Source organism: Nicotiana tomentosiformis, chromosome 3, assembly GCF_000390325.3.
Source record: "Nicotiana tomentosiformis chromosome 3, ASM39032v3, whole genome shotgun sequence".
In the NCBI taxonomy this organism is placed as follows: domain Eukaryota; kingdom Viridiplantae; phylum Streptophyta; class Magnoliopsida; order Solanales; family Solanaceae; genus Nicotiana; species Nicotiana tomentosiformis.
In genome coordinates this window covers 100,930,228-100,952,371 of record NC_090814.1, presented here as the reverse complement: position 1 = coordinate 100,952,371, position 22,144 = coordinate 100,930,228, and the positions used below count along the sequence as shown (strand labels likewise).

General features: G+C 39.3%; 1 protein-coding gene across 2 annotated transcripts; it reads right to left on the bottom strand.

The window, feature by feature from the left end:
- Positions 1 to 16,632: 16,632 nt before the first annotated feature.
- LOC104107561 (UV-B-induced protein At3g17800, chloroplastic-like) lies at positions 16,633 to 20,459 on the bottom strand. Of its 2 annotated transcripts, none has more exons than XM_009616397.4 (4): positions 20,302 to 20,459; positions 20,069 to 20,196; positions 17,774 to 18,072; positions 16,633 to 17,656 (listed from the first exon to the last, which is right to left on the bottom strand). In XM_009616397.4, the coding sequence occupies exons 2-4, from the start codon at positions 20,192 to 20,194 to the stop codon at positions 16,816 to 16,818; spliced, it is 1,266 nt and encodes a 421-aa protein (XP_009614692.1). In that variant the 5' UTR covers positions 20,195 to 20,196; positions 20,302 to 20,459; the 3' UTR covers positions 16,633 to 16,815. The 2 variants fall into 2 exon arrangements, with proteins under 2 accessions (XP_009614692.1, XP_018630131.1); XM_018774615.3 differs by having other exon boundaries at positions 20,366 to 20,453.
- Between the last annotated feature and the right edge of the window lie 1,685 nt (positions 20,460 to 22,144).

The following is a 22,144-nucleotide window of genomic DNA, read 5'->3' as shown; positions in this document are numbered from 1 at the left end:
GACTTTCAGCTGGCTCCCGGTTAATGAAGTCATCTATATGTCCGCCGAAGTGTGTTTTCTCTTATTGATGGGTCTTCGAAGCATTCAGCCATATGCTCCGCATCCGGTCCTCCACCAATTAGGAAGATATCAGACAATCCCTCACGATGAAGATTTGAGTGCACAGGTCATTGAGCTAGGCCCAAGGGCTGCATTCCTAGAAGAAAGGGTTCGCCAGGTTTGGCACCAATGTAGGTTTTTGGAGCCACATACTCGGGTGTGGGATTTATCTTCTGGTGAAGCCAAGTCTAATTACACGGAATAGTATGGTAAGAGAGCCCGGGTCGACCAAGAGCTGGAACAACCTGCCAAAAGGCCCCATATCCAACAATTCACTGACGGAGCGCAAAAATAATGGGTTTGGTTAGCTAAAGAAAAGGAATACCGGACCACTATAAGCAAACTAGAAGAACAAATCAAAAATATCAAATTTGATAGTAGTTTGAAGGATGCTGAGGATGAAGGAGAAAAGAAGAGGTTGGCTCAGGAAAATGAAGTCCTCTGAGCTTAAATCCAGAAAATGAAAACATTCGCCGAGACGCCGGTAAAAAAGTGAGAGAGATAAAAGAATTATAACCAATCTGAGGCAGAAAGTGAATGACTATGGGGCTGATTTGACAAAGGCTGAGGAAGAATTACCTAAAGCTCAAGCAAAGTTAACAAAGAATGCAGAAGAACGGACAAGGTTTGCTCACCTGTTAAAGCAAAAGTATGACAGAGGAGTCACAATCTTAAAGGGAAAACTAACTACCCTCGAAAATAAAATGGTTCAGCAAACCAAGGATTTCAAAAAAGAAAAGGAACACTGCTATGCCTTGATCTATCAATTAGAAGAGAGTGTGCAGAAATTGCAAGACCAAGACAACACAACCACACAGGTGCTAGAAGCCCGAACACTGCAAATTGGGCGCTTACTTCAAGAAAAGGGTGTCATCGGAATGAGAATTAAGGAAATAGCCGACTATGTTGCAATGAAGTGTCATGAGTGCGAAGATATGACCAGGTCTATGTTTTTTGCTTCCGTGATGACCTTTGTTCGCCAGGTGATGGCTGACCTAGATCACCTTTAGGAGGAAATTGCACGCAGGCTCGCGCCGAGACCTGCTGATGTCCCGCGGGCCCCCGGAGTAGCAGTGGAGGCTCTTATGTATTCTTAGTTTTTTCGATTTTTGAGTCTGTATTTTACTTTTTCTTGAGTCTGTTCATCTTTGTCAAGTCTGTTTTATTGTTTTATTTCTAGGCTGTATGTTGTTTTAGTCATCAGTACTTCCAAGTCATTGTAATAGAAAAACTCAAAAAGATGTCTTTATTAATGAAATATTGAAAAACCCCAAAAAATTGCTTTTCTTTATTTCGCATTTATTTTTCGAACTACGTAATGATCTGATTCATGCAGCGTCATAATACGTAGTCAATTCCCATAGGATTCGATCATATCCATAAAATTAAAAAAAAAAAAGAGAAAAGAAAGTGAGTGAAAAAAAAAGTGAAGAAAAGAGCGAAAAATAGTAAAAAAGAGAAGGAAAAGAAATTAAAGGTTGGAATTTGAGAAATCCTGGTCCAATGGTAGAGAACTACCAAGTTCAATCCATGGGTTTCCTGAACTGATCCCCAGGACGGGCGCAACCACCAACATCCCCATCCCCGTGACTAATCCATTTGTCCCGCTCGGGTACCCCACTATGTCAGCCAACTTTATCGATATGCCTTCTGAGGTCCGCCCCCAGGCACCGTTTACAGGGGTACCCCCAATATTGCTCACTACACCACCAGTTTTTACCATGGCACAACCTTCAACATTCACCTTTCGAGGCCTGCAATTTCAGCCAGATACAACTCATGTTACTCCCGACTCATACCCTCAGCATCCGCAATATGAATCCCCAATGGAACAAGAAAGAATAATGAGAAACACCGAGCAGGAAGAAATGGCTCGGAAGATGAGAAGCCTAGAGCAAAGCCTAAAAACATGTAGGGCTTGAGTGGCCAGAAGAGTGTCTCCTACTCCGATTTGTGCATGTCTCCACATGTTCATCTGCCAGTTGGCTTCAAAACTCCAAAGTTTGAAAAATATGACGGGCATGGAGATTCGATCGCTCATCTGGAATGATACAGCAACCAGTTGAGGGGTGCTGGTGGAAAAGAAGAGTTATTGATGGCTTATTTCGGGGAAAGCCTGACTGGAATCGCTTCAGAATGATACATGGACCAGGAAATCTCCCACTGACACATATGGGATGCTTTGGCCTGCGATTTCATCAGACAGTTTTAGTACAATATTGATATAGCTCCAGACACGAACTCCCTATCTAACTTGAAGAAGAGAACCATTGAGAGCTTCCGTGAATATGCTATTAAATGGCGCGAGCAGGCTGCTAGAGTAAAGCCACCTATGGACGAGACCGAAATGGTTACAATGTTCTTGCAGGTCCAAGAGGCCGATTATTTTCAGAATATGATGTCTGCCATGGGCAAACCGTTCGCAGAGGCAATAAAAATCGGAGAAATGGTAGAAAATAGTTTGGAAAGTGGCCGGATATTAAGCCAATCTTCTTTGAGAGCTACCTTCCAAGCCATCCAGAACGGCTCGGGAGGTTTGGCTAACCGAAAGAAGAGGGAGGAAGGAGCCATGATGACTTCAGGTTCAAGAGGGCCCCGTCGATCACGTGATCACTCTTACATGACGCCCAGAATCCCACAACACTATTATCCCCACCAAGATACAGTCTATGCCGTGGCACCGCCTTATTATGCAGTGATAAATGCCCAACCCTACACACGGCCACAGCAGCACTACAACCAAGCTCGAGCTCCACCTCCCAGAAATAACCACCCTTACCAAGCTCCATATATCCCCCCGTCCACCACAATACAACCACCAACATAATCCACGCCCTCGTGAGCCACCTAGGAGAAGCAATTTAACCCCTATTGGTGAAGCCTACTCTAGCCTGCTCCAGAAGTTGATCCAGGTGGGTCTGTTGCAACCGGTGCCCCCTAATCGACAAAATCCAGAATCCCCATCATACCGGGCAGGTACCAGGTGTGCTTACCATTTGGGGGTAGAGGGTCATGATACAGAGGATTGTTGGACCCTAAAAAGGGCGGTTGAAAATTTGATTGAACAAAAACAAGTTGTGCTAAGGGACGAGAAAGTCCCTAATGTGACTAACAACCCACAACCGACTCATAACAATGGACCGGTCATTGGAATGATCTGTGAGGATAAGGAATTCAATCCAGTTTTGAAAGCCATCATTGCCATTGCTAATTCAGAAACAGGACCCAAAGCTATGGTAAAACAATCCAGAACTGAGAAGAAAATCACTTCAATTCCTCAAGTTGTAGGAAAGGCTGTAGAAACAAAAGCTAGGGCGACACCTGCTAAGAACACAATTCTCTATGTTCCTAAAGCCCCAAGGAAAGAACAACTCACCTTGAATATTCCCAAGAAATTCGAGCCAATAAAGGTCATGTTGAATATGCCGAAGCTATATGTACCAAAGGGGACTTATGTGGCGCGGGGGCCGATAATCTCACCAAGGCTGACTGAGTTCGTGGTTATCAGCCGCGCACCACAGGGGCCCATGAGAGACCCCACCGCAGTTCCCTGGAATTATAACAAAGCAGTGGTCACTTACAAAGGCAAAGAAGTCATGGGAGAGGTGAACGAAATGAGTCAACCTGGGAAGTACCACAACCCAGAAGAGTTAAAGTTGAACAAAGATAAACGGTTTTCACCTAAAAAGCCTGTGAGCGCTCCTCAAATTTGACCATTTGGTGGAGAGTGGAGGGAACAACTCTGGCAACGTGAATCCATGGTCTTCCCAAAAGAAAATTGTATGAGGTGTCCATGTCTAGAATTTGGAAAGTTACTTCGAAATCCACAGGGCCAATGGTCAAAATTAGATTGATTTCCCCTATGGTATCTCTCTTGATGCCATCAAAAGCCCATACATAGACGTTGTTAGGTCAAATTCTTTCCGTTCCAATCTCCATTCTCTGGAGTGTTGAAAGAGGGCAGATATCGACTCCAGAGCCACCATATAGCATGACTCTCTTCACATAGTAGCCCTCGCATTTGACGGTCAGGTGAAGGGCTTTGTTGTGGGCGGCTCCCTCTGGGGGAAAATCGTCGCGGCTGAAAGAAATCCGGTTGACCTCAAAGAATCGTTCAACCATTCTCTCCAATTGCTTAACAGAAGTTTCAACTGGGACGTATGCCTCATTCAATGTCTTCTAGAGTACTTTCCGATGTTCATTTGAGCTCAACAACAGAGATAGAAGCGAGACCTGGGAAAGAGTCTTCCAGAGCTGGTCAACTATTGCATATTCCGAAGTTTTCATTTTTCATAAAAACTCTTCTACTTCCTCGTACCCGGGAAATGTCCATATTGACCCGCTGGAAATCCAAATTCAAGAAAGACATGGTTATTGTAATGCAATTAAAATAGAACCAGATATTCAACCATGGTATCATGATATCAAAAGGTTTTTGAAAACAAAGGAATATCCCGAGCAAGCTAGTGGAGATCAAAAGGGAACTATCAGAAGGCTTGCCAGCATTTTCTTTTTGAGCGGAGAGGTCTTGTACAAAAGAACTCCAGATATGAATCTTTTGAGGTGTATAGATGCCCGAGAAGCTGAAAAGATCATGAACGAAGTGCATTCTGGAGTATGTGGGCCTCACGTGAATGGATATGTCCTTGCAAAGAAAATTCTCCGTGCAGGTTATTACTGGATGACCATGGAAAAGGATTGTTTCAGTTTCGTCCGGAAGTGCCATCAATGCGAGATATATGGTGACCTAATTCATGCACCTCCTTCAGAGTTACATCCTATGTCAGTGCCTTGGTCATTTGTTGCTTATGGCATGGATGTTATTGGGCCAATCGAGCCGAAAGCTTCAAATGGACACACATTCATCCTGGTTGCCATTGATTATTTCACAAAGTGGGTCGAAGCGGTCACTTTCAAAGCCGTCACTAAGAAAGAAGTGGTGGACTTCGTGCATTCCAACATTATTTGTCGTTTTGGTATTCCTAAAACTATCATTATAGACAATGCTACAAATCTGAACAGTCAATTGATGAGGGAGATATGCGAACAGTTTAAAATTACACATCGCAATTCTACCCCTTATCGGCCCGAAGCTAATGGCGTCGTTGAAGCTGCAAACAAGAACATCAAGAAAATTCTCAGGAAGATGATTCAGAGCTCCAGACAATGGCATGAAAAGCTGTCTTTTGCGTTATTGGGATATGGCACAACCATGCAAACATCAGTTGGGGCTACTCCTTACTTATTGATCTATGGCACTGAAGTTGTAATACCCACAGAAGTTGAGATTCCCTCTCTTCGGATCATTGTTGAAGCCGAGATCGAGGACGAGGAATGGGTCAAAACCCGGTTGGAACAGTTGACTATGATTGATGAAAAGCGGATGGCTGCAGTTTGCCACAGTGTACCAACAAAGAATGGCCCATGCCTACAACAAGAAAGTGCGTACCAGGAAATTCGAAGTGGGTCAACTCGTTCTGAGACGTATTATCCCGCATCATGAAGAAGCAAAAGGAAATTTTTCTCTAAACTGGAAAGGTCTGTACATTATAAGAAGAGTATTGCCAAAGGGAGCACTGTATTTGGGAAACATTGAAGGAAATGACCCCGTGACAGCTGTCAATGTAGATGCGGTCAACAGGTATTCCATTTGACCCCTTTGTCACAGCTTTAATATGCTCTGATTGGGATAACGAAGACTTTCATTCTCGCTACCCAAACACTACCAATCCTTGCAACCCCTTTTGAGTCGGTTCTCTTTTTCTTTGATTACCCTCTTTGGAACATAGAATTTGTTATTGAAAAAAAAATGACAAAATAAATGATGAAAAATGAAAAGAAAAGAAAAATGAAAAAAAATGAAAGAAAATCAACAACAAAGTTTCTTGAACTACGTTCGACTTGATTCCGAAAGGATACATAGGCAGCCTCCTTCTGGGGGTTCAGTCATACCAAAATAAAAATCCACATTTCTCCAAAAAGTTGAAACTCGGGTAGAGGTTACAATGATTCGGCGATGGTTTCGCCTGAAAGGTTCCGAAGTTGTAATTCAATCCAAATCCTTTTTACCCAAATCATTTTTAAATCCTACCGATCAATCAATGAGAGAATCAAAATGGGAGGATATAGTTACTTGGATCTGATGCAATCAAATGAGAAAAATAAAATGAGATATTCTTATTGGTGAAAACCCTCACGAGCACCGTAAGGCGATGGTAAGAAGACAAATTAAAATGAGAGAGTCTTATTAGTGAAAACTTGCAAAGAGCACTATAAGACGATGGTGAGAAGAGAAATGAGAGAGGTCAGTTGGTGTAAACTCGCAAAAGGTGCCACTGATTGAAAAAAAAAGGATTCCCACACTTACTGGCATCGACACAGTCCGGGAAAAATTTCTCGGTTTCGAGGCAAAGGTTTGATGAATTTCTAAGAGTCGGACAGCTTACACAGATCAGGCTCCAGTCCAAAAGGTAAGTCATGTTCATTGAAGTCTGCATGTACTCCAGATAAGTCCTTCTTTCCTTTCCCCGAAAGGGATACCTTTTGTCTAAATTCATTTGTTCATTCCATTGTTTGTTTTTCTTTGAATCCCTTTCGGTCTAACTCTGTTCCTACACTAAGACAAAGAAGGGATGGTAAGACTGATTTACAAGGTTCTCATTTGATACAAGCTAATATGCAAAAGGCACCCAGCCTCGGCAGGGGCATCAAGTTGACCCCGACTGGCCATAGTAGCCGATGCTTCTAAATTAAAAAGCTCTCAAAAGAAGAAAATCAAATTGAAGTACATATGAGGGCGAAATGAAATTGAAAAGGTTTAGTCTCACGTGGCTAACCGTCATGGAAATGTGTGAAAAGCCAAAGGTTCCCCAACGCTCTGAAATTGAAAGCTTTGGAAAAAAGAATGTCAAATGCTCACAAAGGCAAAACAAAGATTGAAAAGGTTAGGTTCCACGTGACCAACCGTTATAGCAAGGTTTGGAAAAGCCAAAGGTTCTCCGGGGCCAGAAATGCAATCGGTATTCAGGAAACAACCAGTCACAATTGAAATTATCGTCAAAGAAGACAACCAAAATCAAATGACTGAAACACTCAAGGCCGCAAAACCAACCACCGTTTCAAACTGACAAATTGTGCTTTGTTTAAACCATAGGAAACATGTGCAATCCAAAGCAACCTTGCAAGAAGCAGGTGCAACCAAAAGAAACCGCACAGAGACTAAAATAGCTCTGCAGCAATAATAACCCCAAAAGGGAAGTTTTCTCCAAATTCTTTCCCGCATTTTACTCATTCTCTTAAAATAAAATAAAAGAGAAGAAAAAAAGAAAAGAAAGAAAGCTCCAAATCATGGTAGTATAGGGTCTCCAATCCCTAGCTGCATTTTCTAACATAGGGTCTCCACTCCCTAATTGAAGTTATTTTGGACATAGGGTCTCCACTCCCAAGTCTCCTTTCCAACATATGATCTCCACTCCCTAGTTGAAGTTATTTTGTACATAGGGTCTCCACTCCCAAGTCTCTTTTCCAACATAGGGTCTCCACTCCCTAGTTGATGTTATTTTAGACATAGGGTCACCACTCCCTAGACTCTTTTCCAACATAGGGTCTCCACTCCCTAGTTGATGTTATTTTAGACATAGGGTCTCCACTCCCTAGTTGATGTTATTTTAGACATAGGGTCTCCACTCCCTAGTCTCTTTTCCAACATAGGGTCTCCACTCCCTAGTTGATGTTATTTTAGACATAGTGTCTCCACTCCCTAGTCTCTTTTCCAACATAGGGTCTCCACTCCCTAGTTGATGTTATTTTAGACATAGGGTCACCACTCCCTAGACTCTTTTCCAACATAGGGTCTCCACTCCCTAGTTGATGTTATTTTAGACATAGGGTCTCCACTCCCTAGTCTCTTTTCCAACATAGGGTCTCCACTCCCTAGTTGATGTTATTTTAGACATAGGGTCTCAACTCCCTAGTTGCATTTTCCAACATAGGGTCTCCACTCCCTAGTTGATTTTTATTTTTTAGACATAGGGTCTCCACTCCCTAGTCTCTTTTCCAACATAGGGTCTCCACATCCCTAGTTGATTTTTATTTTTTAGACATAGGGTCTCCACTCCCTAGTTGATATTTCCAACATAGGGTCTTCACTCCCTAGTTGATTTTATTTTAGACATAGGGTCTCCACTCCCTAGTTGATGTTATTTTAGACATTGTGTCTCCACTCCCTAGTCTCTTTTCCTACATATGGTCTTCACTCCCTAGTTGATGTTATTTTAGACATAGGGTATTTATTCCATAGTCGCCTTTTCCAACATAGGGTCTCCACTCCCTAGTTGATTTTTATTTTTTAAATATAGGGTCTTCACTCCCTAGTCACCTTTTCTAACATAGGGTCTCCACTTCCTCATTGATTTTTATTTTTTAGACATAGGGTCTCCACTCCCTAGTCGCTTTTCCAATATAAGGTCTCCACTCCCTAGTTGCTTTTATTTTTGACATAGGGTCTCCACTCCCTAGTTGCCTTTTCCAACATAGGGTCTCCACTCCCTAGTTGATTTTATTTTAGACATAGGGTCTCCACCCCCTAGTCGCCCTTTCCAACATAGGGTCTACATTACCTAGTTGATTTTATTTTAGACATAGGGTCTCTACTCCCTAGTCTCTTTTCCAACATAGGGTCTTTACTCCCTACTTGATTTTATTTTAGACATAGAGTCTCCACTCCCTAATCTTCTTTTCCAACATAGGGTCTCCACTCCCTAGTTGATTTTATTTTAGACATAGGGTCTCCACTCCTTAATCTTCTTTCCAACATAGGGTATCCACTCTCTAGTTGATTTGATCTTAAATGCAGGGTACACCACTCCCTGATATCTTAGCCAATATAGGGTATCCCATCCCCTGGCCATATTTTCCCAACATAAGGTATACCAATCCTTATTTGAGACATGCTTTTGACAATAAAGAAACACATCCAAAAAATAACAGCATGACTTTTTTAGGGTACACAACTCCCGACCTTATATTGCTTTCAATAAAGAAGTAGTTTAGAATTTTTTTACAATAACTCATGAAATTTTTCTAGTGCAAATTGGGGCATAAAAATTTCGTTCGTTAGTTTATTTCGGTGTCTGAGTAGGTTTTACCTCGAGGCACAGGGTTCGAGATGACCAAAAGAAGAAGTCTCAATTCAGAATAAAAGGAAAAAAAAATAAGTGAATCCAAAATGCAAAAGCAGTTGAAAAGATGTGGAATGCTCAAGACATGGCTGAAGCCACGAGCATTGAAGTCCTGTTTTTATTAGAAGAAGTTATAGAACAATGAACTAGAACCTACAGCTAGCGAACATCAAAGTTTAGATTAGAGCCTGCATAAAGAGCCAGTCAAGACTCAAGATCAAGTTTCAGAAGACTCATAGATAGGAATCTTGTAACTAATAATTGATAGGCTTGTTTAGTTTCTTTTTTATTTTGATATAATAGCAGGACAGCGGACTGGAGCCTCGACGGAACGTCACCCGACTCCTCAACTCATCATTCCACCACTCATAATTGAAGATTTATTTAATCAATATAGTGAAGAAAGCTTTTCACCTCAAAGGTTCGTTTCTTTTCCATTTCAGTAATATTTATTGCCATGCTCCAGTCATATCTCTTTGAATTATAGTTCTTTGTTGACTTTATTTGGCATAAATTTGTATTATAATATTCTGGTTTAGTTATTTTTCATGATTAGTTGGTGTTTTAATTTTCATTATCAGTTGATTTGATTATTGAGCATTTTGGGGTTAAAGGTATATTTATTTTTGATTTATATGAATCTAAAGTCATGTGTAGTAGTAGGAAGACATGTATTCTCTGTTTAAAATTGAGATAGAATAATTTGTACATGTTAAAGCAAAGATGTCTTGGTCAGCACATTTTGTATAGTTGGGTCATGAGTGTTAATTAGATTTAAAGGGAGTTGGGTTTATTTAATGAAATATGTACTACTGAAAATGGCTAATGGACAATGGACTAATGGAGTAGCTTGGTGAACTAGTAATTGAGCCTAATATTTAGTTGGTTTTAAAGAGCCAATTGTACTACGATCAATTTTAATTTATCTAGGCCAAAATAGTTTCTGTCACGCCCAATTTAGTAAAGCAAAAGCTAACCCATTTTTCACAATTGATTTCTATAGCTCTTGACCTTACAAAGATCTCAAACTCGTAAGGAAAAATAAATTATGAACATATGTTAGTTGCTTTAGGCGCGATTAATAAATCATCATGACTATGGGTACGGTTCCCATGGCATGGTCACGATATGTAAATCCCAACTCAAGTGCGCGTTTCACGCGACTTGACCATAACTTCAAAAATAAACATGTTGCAAACCGCGGGTACGTTTCACGTGGCGAGATTCGCAATATGTACCAAAACGACAAGTGTACGACAATGTAGCTTGTTCAAAAAAAAATAACTCCATAAATACTAAAAAGCGGTTAAGTAAATAATTAAAAGCGGTAAAGAGTAAAATGCACAATAGGTCTAAAACATGTAATAAATCAGATAACTAGGCCAAGTATTAATTGTTAAGCGACCGTGCTAAAATTACGGAACTCGGAAGTGCCTCACACCTTCTCCCGGATTAACAGAATTTCTTACCCGGTCTTCTGTGTTCGCGAACCATAAATATAATCAATTTCCTCGATTTGGGATTCTAAAATAAACTGTTGACTTGGGACACCATAATAATTATTCCAAGTGGTTACTCTGATTAAATAAATAAACTCATTTCGAATAATGTCACTTAAATTGGAAAAACTCCTTATCCCCTATCCCCTATCCATCGAAAAAAAGGAGGTGTGACAATATGTTAGACCCTATTTTATTTAGCATATGAACATAAACCAATTGAAGAGTTTAGAAATTTCAGCAACACTGCCAAGCTAATATTCAATTATTTTACAGTAATGCAAGTAATAACACGACGTTCGTTAAAATGACTAAATTGTTCGCGATGATAAAAAATTACTGTTTGTGATGTAATCAATTTATATATGCTTATGGATAAAAAATTATCTATTTTATCTCAAGTAAACAAAATCCAATTAAAAACAAGAATTCACTAGTCAATTAATAGTAGGGTAAAAAAATTATTATCTCTATACAATTCCCAATGTTGTGTCATATATGTTTTTAGGGTGTCAAATTTCTCTTAGCGCTTTTAATTCTAAATAAATTGAAATGTGTCACATTCTAATTAGCTCTACTCTACAAATCGTGGGTCGGGCCTCTTTTTTTCTAAAAGAATTGGATATTCCCTTTATCTCTCAAAAATAGTTGTAAGTGCACAAATAGCCGCTTGGAGCACTGTTGTTCAAGACTAGACGAAAGTTCCAAAGTACATAAGAATAGCCATTTCAGAGTCAACTTATGACCTGCAGGACTGAAGTTTAATATTCCGGTATGAAGTTTAGATATACGAGTCTGAATTTGAGGACTCCCAAGCCTAACTGCGTACCCATAAAATAATGTTTAAGATCATACTTAGCAAAACAACGTCTGAAGTTGGCATACCCCAAGTCTAAAGTTGGCATATCTACACAATAATAACTTAAATAGAGATAGAGGTCAAAGTGGACAATAATAGAGGGTTTAAGTGTCCGAAATCAAAATGTGGTTCTTTTGGACTCAAACAATTAAAATGTGTGGAAAAAAAAAACTGGTGACCATAATATATATAACGCCCTTTTATAAGGCGTTATACCTTAACGGCCGTTTGCCCATTTAAGTGTAGCGTCTTTTTTTAAGGCGCTATATATATAACGCCCTAACTTACCGCGCTATATATATTATGTGGCTCACCAATTATTCTTCTGGGCTTAACTGGCATAATAATAATTTAACCGGGTACAGCGCCCATATTTAAGGCGTTATACCTCAAATAATTGTACCCCCGGACTGATTTTTGCCTTATTTAAAGAGGTTAAGGATTTTGTAAAAATTTATCCATAAATATTATCAAGTCTTTTGAAATATTTCTTCGTTAAGTTATTTTGCATTTTTGTCATAATGTCTGAAGAGCGAAGAATTAGGGTTTCATTATATTGGGGGGTTGAGGTTGTAGTGGCGAATAACTCAGTAAGCTATAGTTTATCTCCACAGTGTCATGTTAAGTTATCACTTACAATGGAGTACGATACATTGGTATTGTTGTCATGTAAAAAATGAGTGTGAGCAAACGTTCGGTGAATATTAAAGTAAGCGGAAGATATTTGTATTCTGTCACTCCGCAAGGGGTTGCTTGTTATGCTGAGTTTAACATCGAAGACGATGAAACTCTAAGAGATTTTTTGAGGACTCCGGATGAATACCGGGAATTTCTTGTGATAAAAATGTTAGAAATATACGTCAAGGCTGAAGATGTTCGCAATAATGAGGTTGCGCAAAGTAGGAATATCCCTCAGTCGTCCGGTTGTTATTTTGGAGCAGTTTTAACCGAACGGGTTCCGAGTGAAAGAGTTTGGCCTGATCTAAACTTATCTCCACGGGCGAATGAGGAGCGAGGAAATAATTTCTCCCCTAGTTTACATAATCTACAAGCCGAGTGGTAAACTTCAATTTTTCTTTGTGTTACGATGTTTATTTTTGATGTATTGAATTTGTATTAACACTCATATATTCCACAGGGGGTACCGGCCAAATATGAATTTTACAAGTTATGAACCAACGCCCAGTTGGAATATGTCTAGTTTTGGTATGTTGGATCATGGTGGTCCATCCGGAAGTCATCACCAACAGGATAATATTCATCATGGGATATCAATACATTATGATTTGTAAGTGAAGTGATAAAGTTATATGTAAAGTTTGGATCAATTTGAGTAACTCATTATTTTGTTAGTTGTGCAGTGAAAACGAGCAACTTGAAGGTCTTGTCCTTACTCAATTACCCGAAGACGACATATTTAATCGGGATTTGGCAGATGCGCAGAGTCAGAAAGAGAATAGTGATTATGACAACAATGTCGATGAGTCTGGAGATGACACACCTTTCCCTGATGAGGGTGATGAGGAGGAGGAAGAGAATGTTGAACCTGATTTGACGAGGGAGCATGTTCCACCTCCCGTTAGACCAAGAGTGTACGAGTCCCACGTGCTGTTTCATTCAAGGGAGATTCCCTACCTTGCTCATTTGTCAAGTATGCCGGATGTGGATGCCCTCACAACGGATATTGACGAAATTCGGACACCAATGTGGGATGAATCTAGAGCAACGGTGCTGTCAAATGGCATATTTTTTTCTGATAAAGCGCGCTTAAGCAGGGCGGTGCAAATGTATAGCGTAAAAGAGTGTCGTGAAATCACGGTAGCAAAGTCATATCTGGATGTATACAAGGTTATTTGCCGTAGATGGTTTAAGGGTTGTAATTGGATGCTGCATGCGAGGAAGAAGAAAACAAATATGTGGGTTGTGAATAAATATATTGGCACTCACAATTGTGAAATGGACACATTCAGTGGGAATCATTTTAACTTGAATGTTGACTTGATTTCTCTTGTCTTGATTTCACACATTGAAGCGTCCATAAGGTACAAGATCAAAGAGTGTATAACATCTGCCCTCTAGGAATATGGGTGTTTCATTACCAAAAGAAAGGCATTTCTCGGACGCAAAAGTACGTTTGAAATTGTGTATGGTAGCTGGGATAAGTACTTTGCATCTCTACCCAAATACATGGCCGCATTGCAACACTTTAACCTCAGGACTGTTGTTGAATGGAAGCTTGAGCGGAGTCCGGAAATACTAGAACATATATTCAGATGTGTTCTGGGCATTTAAACCAGCAATTGATGGTTTTGTGCATTGCCGGCCAGTAATATCCATAGACGGCACTCATATTTATGGAAAGTATGATATTAAGTTGTTGATCGTCATTGCAGTAGAGGCACCTGAAGGCCAACTTCCAGAAGCCACATCCCAACAAGGATTTGCATGATTTAATGTGAATGGCTACAACAGATCACCAAGAGTGTAAATTAAGGAGGCGCATGGAATCGATCAGGCAGGAAGACAAAGGAGCCTATCATTGGTTGTTGCGACATGAGCTTGACAAGTGGACTTTGCATGCGGATGGCGGTAGAAGATGGGGAATTCTGACTACAAATGTGTCAGAGTCTTTTAACGGGTTATTGAAGTCTGCACGTGGATTGCCTGTCACTGCCATGGTGCGGATGTCATTCAAGTAGATGGCAGAGAGGTTTGTTAAAAAGGCTAGAGGTGCATCGCCATTGATGGAAAGGGGTGTTGAATTTATACCAATACCGATGAAAAGATTTGAGAAATATAGGAGGCGAGCACATTGACATTCATATTTACAGTATTGCAACGAGCAAAATATTTTTGAAGTTCGCACCGCTATCCATCAAAACCGGGGGAATAATACACACACCGTAAATGAAGCCAGAAGGTTATACTCTTGTAGAAAATGGTCCATCTACCACATGTCGTGCTCACATGCCATGAAATGCTTTCAACATACAGGTTTCGCGGCAACCAACTACGTTGATAAAGAATATAGTGTTGTTGCATACCTAAACACCTATAGTGGACAATTGCAGCCAGTGGGTGCTGAGCATTATTGGCCGCCGGAACTATTTAAAATGGTGTGTAACAAGGAGTATTTGCATCAATGACAAGTGCAAAAAAGAACGTGTATACGGAACCAAATGGATGTTGGTGATACCGTTTATGCGCGTAAATGTGGCATATGCTCGCAATCAGGACACGACCATCGTAAATGTCCTTCAACTAGTTTGGGTAGCGGTAGTAATTCAGCTCCCGGTGGAAGTTCATACAATGTGCCCAATTATTAAGAATACCCGTAGTGTTGTATTTCAATAATTTGTTGTAATAAGTGTATGTACATGTTCATCTTGTAGAATGTATGAAATAAAATTATGTTTCCATTAGTGTTAAGTCTTATTGATATTTAGCATTAATACTTCAGTACAGCAATTTAACATACACCCCAAGAAAAAAAAATTGCCATTCGCCATTATCGTCGTTGTTTGGCACTATTTCATTATCACTGTCTTCATCTTCTCCGTCAACATCGTGTACATACCCTTCGGGATCGAGGGCATCGCAATCTAGGCCCCAGTTGACACACATTTCTCGCATTTCATCGCTATCATCAAGAAGACCGCTTGCTTGATTTTTACAACAATATGGGACTCATACGTCCAACGTCTGTGGTAGAAACTTAGGTAGTCCCTCCCACTCGACAACTGTTGGGAAAACAAGATAATCATTGTCTCTATGCATTTTATCATTTTCTAATAAATCTCAGTACTGAGCCTCCGTTCCTCCTAGGAAGTTAAGATCATCCATTGCATGATGAACAGCTAATGCCTTTTCCATCTCTAGAACCTCCTTCATCAAATGTCGAATCACTTCTGGTTCATCTTTGTGTGTGTTTGTTTGGAAGGTTACAGATAGTGCTTGTGGCACAACAAGCCCATGCCAGCGACATAGAACTTCTTAATCACACCATTTTGAGTAAAGGGGAATCCATTGTAGTTTTTCGCCCCAAATTCGCATTCCTTCAGGCTTTGTAGAATGCGCTTCGCCCTCAATAATGTGCCCTGCAACTTTGAGATCAGTGTGTATATTTATAGGCTTATTTTCCAAGGTACGCAAAACACCATACCACTTGTCATCAACCAAGTCAGTGTAGCAACCTAGCATATTTTTTTCAAGGTAGGGATCGATAGTGTTAAGACGTATTCCATAGGGATCTGTTGAACTACCTTCACCCTTTTGCCTCTTTTTGAACCACTTGTTAAATGTTAGTGGTATTTTTTAAATGAATATTGTAATGTTTATTCAAAAGGTCTTTGAAATACAGATGACTTGGTTCAGTTTAAGAAGTTGTTTTATACCCGAAAGAATTATTATCACGCGAAACATAGCGCGGTGAAATACAATGTTATGTGTATTGTCTTGTCGACCTGATAAAGCTGAAGGGGAAGGGACAATTATTTATGTAAGTATAGCGCCTTAGGTAAGGGCGTCATACTATAGCGCCTTAAGTGAGGACGCTATACCTTCCCGTCCATTTGAATTCAAATATAACGCCTTAAAAAGTCGATATACTTAACTGGGCAAACGGCCGTTAAGGTATATCGCCTTATAAAAGGGCGTTATATATATTATGGTCACCAATTTTTTTTTTCACACATTTTGGTTCTTTAGTCAAAAAGAAATAGGAATCACGAAAATCGAAGACAATGATGTGAACAGCGAAACATATCCTGGTTATATCAATCTTTCATCAACCAAACAAGCCACGAAATAATAGACGTCACTGCTTTAGGCAGAAAATGAAATATGCACTAAAGCATGAACGGGACAGGCAAGACAAGTGATACAAAATATCGAGAAAACAAATGTTGTGTTCCTCCCTAATTGCACCAAGACCGACACTTTATTGGGGCTCAAGTGAAAAGGAGGAAGGGGAAAGTAGGTATTCACCTCTGTCATGTAATCATGTAAACGTCTTGTAATCATGTTATTATGGAAACACACTGTTGTTAAATAATGTCTAATACGAAATATGTATATACAAGTCAAGCACATGATCCACTATCATTCCCTTAGCACATGCTACTGCACTAAGTTTGTAAGCCTCCGGCATAAATCTAAAACCATGGAGGCTCCAATATTTTTAATTTGCAACAAAATGGTATCTTGAGTCAACATAGCTCTCAACATCCCAGAGGAAAGACCCAAAAGTTACAGCCTCTAAAACAAGCCGACTCAGCCCTCCAAAACTGATCTTAAGAAGTTCATCTTTAGAAGAGTCAACAGTGCCTTGAGGGGTGATAACAATCTCAGGTCTACCGAATAGTGCTTCGGTGTGTTTCTCAATTATGCCTATGGCCTCTTTAGATCTGATGGTTGCATATCTCTGGAGTGTCTCCCCATCAAATGACATCACATAGTTTCTCAATCTTGAGGGCTTTATCCCATGGCCAAACCCTCCAGTACCCGCACTACCTGCAGACCATGATGACAATTCTGGATGGGATTGCGTTACCCCGAAAGAAGTATCACTCCTATCACCAGACCTAATCTCCTCCCCTCCCACTTGCCGAATGCTACTATCTTCATCATCTACACCCTGAGGAAGGACTTTCATGGTCTTTTCTAGCTGAAACCTCTGGTCCACTCTCTTGAGGAAATATCCATACATAACAGATGCTGCATAAACTTGGCCTACTCTAAATTTACTTATTTGAGCCACTGCAGAATTATCACCCAATCGATTTCCAAGAATGAGAGCCAGGTGGTTTTGAATCATCTCATTAGCTTCTGCGGAATGAAGACGCTCAAACTTATCGTCTTGGCTGGGCCATGTATCAATTCGACCAGAAGGCTCAGATGAAGGTGGACTGATTGCAGGAACTAAAGATACATTGGCATCCATAAATTTCTGCACCACCAAAGCATACAATATCTCCTCTAAAGCTTTTTTCCTGTCATTAGCCTTAACCTCAGCAATTCTCCTGATAGTTTAGAAAAGTGACCATGCAACATATTAGACCTCACAGCAGTGATAAATACCATAACAGAAGACAATAGCTTTTTTGGGGAAGATGAGTTTCAAAGAAGCCTAGGCTAACCTGTACAAGACAATGTCAGTACCGGTTGCAGATGGTTCTTCCTTCTGTTGCTCTGAGTCGCGTTCAGTTTGAAGCTGTTCAAGCTGCTGATCTACAGCAGCAGGGACAAGATGTGGGTGACTTGTCAAAATCTGAGAGAGAAATTGGCCAATAGGAGATTCAAGCTGAAGTGGAGCAATAGGGGCAGCTGAACCTCCGGACTCCGAGGGTGATAGAGATGCCCTGATCGAGGTACATTTTCTGCTACCAAAAGCCGCTTTCCTGTTACTCAACTTCACATGAGAAACTGAGGGATAAAGCTGCCAATAACATGTCCAATAAATTAGGTGTCAGAGAGCATTTTCAGATGCATAAGGTTCTTAATTTATGCCAACTACTTCATAAACCAATTTAAATAGATAGTTTTGCTCAGATCACATCAAGGAAATCTCTTTATTAACTGAATGAAGATGTTTCATTGATATATCCAAGTGGATAGATGGATTAAAATAAATAACATAGGATTACATAGGTCAATGCACGTTGAGCCACCTCCCTAATTGGAAAAATCAGTAGCAGAAGGATTCAAACAGATACCTTTCATAGTTCCAATAATTGCATACTCAAGGCATAAAATTTGTAAGGTTACCTTATACGACCAAAACTTATATCAAGCACAAAGGGAAATTTCAGCAACAGCCTAGCACATATCCAACAAATTTAGTAGAGATATCCAGGATCAACAATTCGACACAAAGTCCAGAAGACAGTATGAGATATACGTTTGGAAAAAAAAGGAGAAACAAAGATAATAGAAGAATACACCATTTTTCTTTTTCGACAAGTCCGTAGACACCATTTCACTAGACAGAAGGTGAGGAAAGAACCAAAGGTAAGCAGAAACTGCAACAAGGCATCAGCCACACTACACTAATTCAGAAAGGAATGGCAATTGACACAGAAAAAACTGGGCTATATCACTCTGTTTCACAAACCTTGGGATAATAGTCAATAAAAGGGATGTATGTAAATGTGGATATATCTTATTTTGGACAATCTATAGTTTTAATATGCTCTGGTGGCATTACATACTACCACCATTGTTCCAATATAACCGGCGGGCATAGGTATCCTAAGGCAAGGCAAAAGAAAATTCTCCGACAATAAGATAAAAATCTAGTGCACTGTAAAATTGAAGAAAACTTCATCAAAAGATGACCAAGCCTGGTCATATCTCTAACAAGAATGCTTGCATTTTTAGAGTAAGAAATAACTATTTATTTATAAGGTTTCAGCCTCTCTACTCCTTTGGGGTAGGGGTAAGGTCTGCGTACACACTACCCTACCCAGACCCCATTAGTGGAATTCTACTGGGTTGTTAATGTTGTTATAAGGTTTCAGAAACAACAATTTGCTTAAAGGTCAACCCCCTCCTCGTATTAAGTCTTAATAAGCCAAAAATTGGCAGATAACCTTCAAGCTCTCTAAAAAGCATAAGGCCGGTCATAACTTCGTCTCCAAAATTGGTTGGACTACGCTGAAGGTTTTCCACACTATGACATCATCTCCACCATCTACTCATAGTAGAGAGAAAGAGGTACTTTTTTCTCCGATATTCAGGGGCATTCTCTTACACGTTTAGTTGTACTTCAGGGGATCCAGTTAGTAATTTATTTGAGATCCATAGACACCAAATACCATCATAGGTCTCAATAGCCTTTCATGAAGAAGATATGTGTAAGCATCAATTGAGAATATAAACAAGCTCCCAATTGTAAACCTGACTGCTACGGTAGTGTAAAGATCTGCATATATAAACATCGTATTATTTGACTACATACAAAGTTACTCTGATTTTACCGTTTCGTCCCCTCTTTCGATTTTAATTCCATTCATTTACCAGGCTTAAACCTTGAGAAAACCATCTGATAAGATGTCGTCATCCTTTTTGTCATATTCATTCTCTCTCAATTCCAAAGTTCATTTACACTGTCTCCTATCAAAAGTTGACAACATACAAAGGCGAACTCTGCTAACAGATGTATCCAACATATTTATGTACTTAATCCATCTTCAAAATTTACCAAAAAATTAGTGCCTGTGTTCTACCTCCACCACAAGGAAAATTCCTGAGCAAACAAAACTTATATTCTTTCGACAAGTACAAACAAAACTTATATTATTGCAGAAGATCTGGGCTTTCGGAAAGCTGAATATGCAAAGAGTAAAAAGAAAAAGTCTTTTCCGTAAATATTCCAGCTACTATATCATAAGAAACTAAAGCAGATAAAAATGATAAACAGAACTCAATAATACCTTGATCCCAGAAGGAGAAATCCGAAACTGTGACCCGAATCGAACAAAATCCGACCCACCAAGAGACGCCTTGGTGGGTCTGTAACAGATGCTGAAAGCAGACCCGAAAGCGGTAGCAGTTTCCATTTCTGTAGCAAAGGGATAGAGGAACAACAGCAACAATCAGAAAAACTAAAACCCTAAAACATTTGTAACAGCAAATAAAAAGAAGAATTAAAAGACAATTAACTTACGGATGAGAATAAGGAGCTGGAAATTCAATATAGAAAGCAGAAGCAGTAGATGGTATATTTAAACGTGGGGATTTAGGGTATAGAGCTTCTTTCTGGTTGGCGACCGACGCTTGTTTTTGGGAAAGTTCACCGTGTTAAACGCAAAAGCTTAATCTATGGAGTAATATATAATGCACTCGCCCGCCGTCCCCACTCACCAACGTGACTGATTTATCTTTAACCGCAAAGAAACCTTGGACTTTCATCAAATTACACAGATGACACTGTCTCTATTTCCTCTCTTCTATTTTCCGTCTTTCCTCACCTTTTCCTTTTCCATTAACAATTGTTAATATGGAAGAAATTCGCATTGCAATTGATTTTTTTATCTTTTTCTTGTGCTTCACAATTTTTAATTTTTTTCAAATATTTGATTTTCAAAGTTGTCCTTGAAGTAAAGAGTTTAGAAATATTTATTATATTTTCAATGAATAAAATAAGGTTAATATGATCATTTCTATTGTTAATTAATTTTAAAAGATAAATTTTTTAATAAGCGTGAAAACAATCAAAAAATCAATTAAAGTGGACCATAGGGAGTAATTGTTTGATGCTAATTTGTATTTTTGTTTTCTTTCTTAGAGCTAGTTTGGACATAAAAAATCATTTTTTTCGAAAAAAATAATTTTTTCGAAATGTTTGACCATAAAATTTTTAATTTTCACTTGAAGATGAATTTTGAAATTTATTAAAAATTTAAAAAACTCCAAAAGGCTATTTTTAAAATTTTCACTCACAACTTCAAAAACGGTCCAAAATTATATTCATGTCCAAACACAACTCTAATTTTTAAATATTATTTTCATTTAAAAAATTTTAAATTCTTATGTCCAAACGCCCACTTATTTTTCGATTTTAGGATGGAGGGCAAGGACATTTTGGTAATTGAATAAGGGAGTTAGTAGATCTTTTTGATTAGTGGATATGCTTTGGGCTGGTCTTCTGGAGAGATCTGGGCCGGTCATGTTTGAAATTGATGTTGATGGGTAACGATCGTGGTAGCCGTGAATTGTGATATATGGCTGATGACGCGTTCCATTTCCGCTGGTACTCCTCTTCTATGGCTTCATTCACTTTCACCACATTAAAAATCTAGGCACTGGGGTTTCGCCTCGTGGACCCATGTTACTCCGTCATTTTTCTTGGTACATATCTTTTGGCTTTATTCGGAATATAACTAAATAGTGAAATTAATTTAAATGGTCGTGATTTGGCCAAGACCCAGAATTTTATACGTAACCTGTACTGGATTTTGGGCAGCTAAGCAGATCAATATATTGGAATTTGGAAGTATTGATTATTATGGTTTATCCGTAAAACGGTACAGTTGAATTTATAGCGTGATTTATAGACAACTGAATCGATTTGATCTCAAAATGATAAATAAATTGAATAAAATGCAAGACTTAGCATTGAAAATCGAGATAAATAGCAGATAGCTTGGTTCCGGAAGTAAGGCTTCCGAAAGCAGCAATAAGAATAATGTAAGACAAAAAATAAAGTACTATTTAGCTTAGGAATAGTGTGTAGCATAAGTTTGTAATTTTCGTGTCTTATAATGGTTGTTGAAGCCACTATTTATAGCTATACCTAGGGAACAAGGTCCTAGGATCAAGTCCCTCTTAAATGGCAATAATGAGGATCATTGATGAATATGATACGGCATGTCATGAATGCCAAAATACTCTGTAATGGCTGCGTATTTAATATTGAGGAATATTCTTCATTGAATGTCATTTGGTGGCAAACATTCATTTGCTCCCGTTGATAATGTTCCCTTAGGGATCTACCTGGTGCCAACCAA

Excerpts from the sequence above, each read along its gene's own strand:
- LOC104107561 (XM_009616397.4), bottom strand. The coding sequence starts at position 20,194 with ATGGAAACTGCTACCGCTTTCGGGTCTGCTTTCAGCATCTGTTACAGA. Across the intron at positions 18,073-20,068 it reads TTTCTCCTTCTGGGATCAAG|CTTTATCCCTCAGTTTCTCA; the intron begins GTATTATTGAGT and ends TGTTATTGGCAG. Across the intron at positions 17,657-17,773 it reads ACTGACATTGTCTTGTACAG|GAGAATTGCTGAGGTTAAGG; the intron begins GTTAGCCTAGGC and ends CTAAACTATCAG.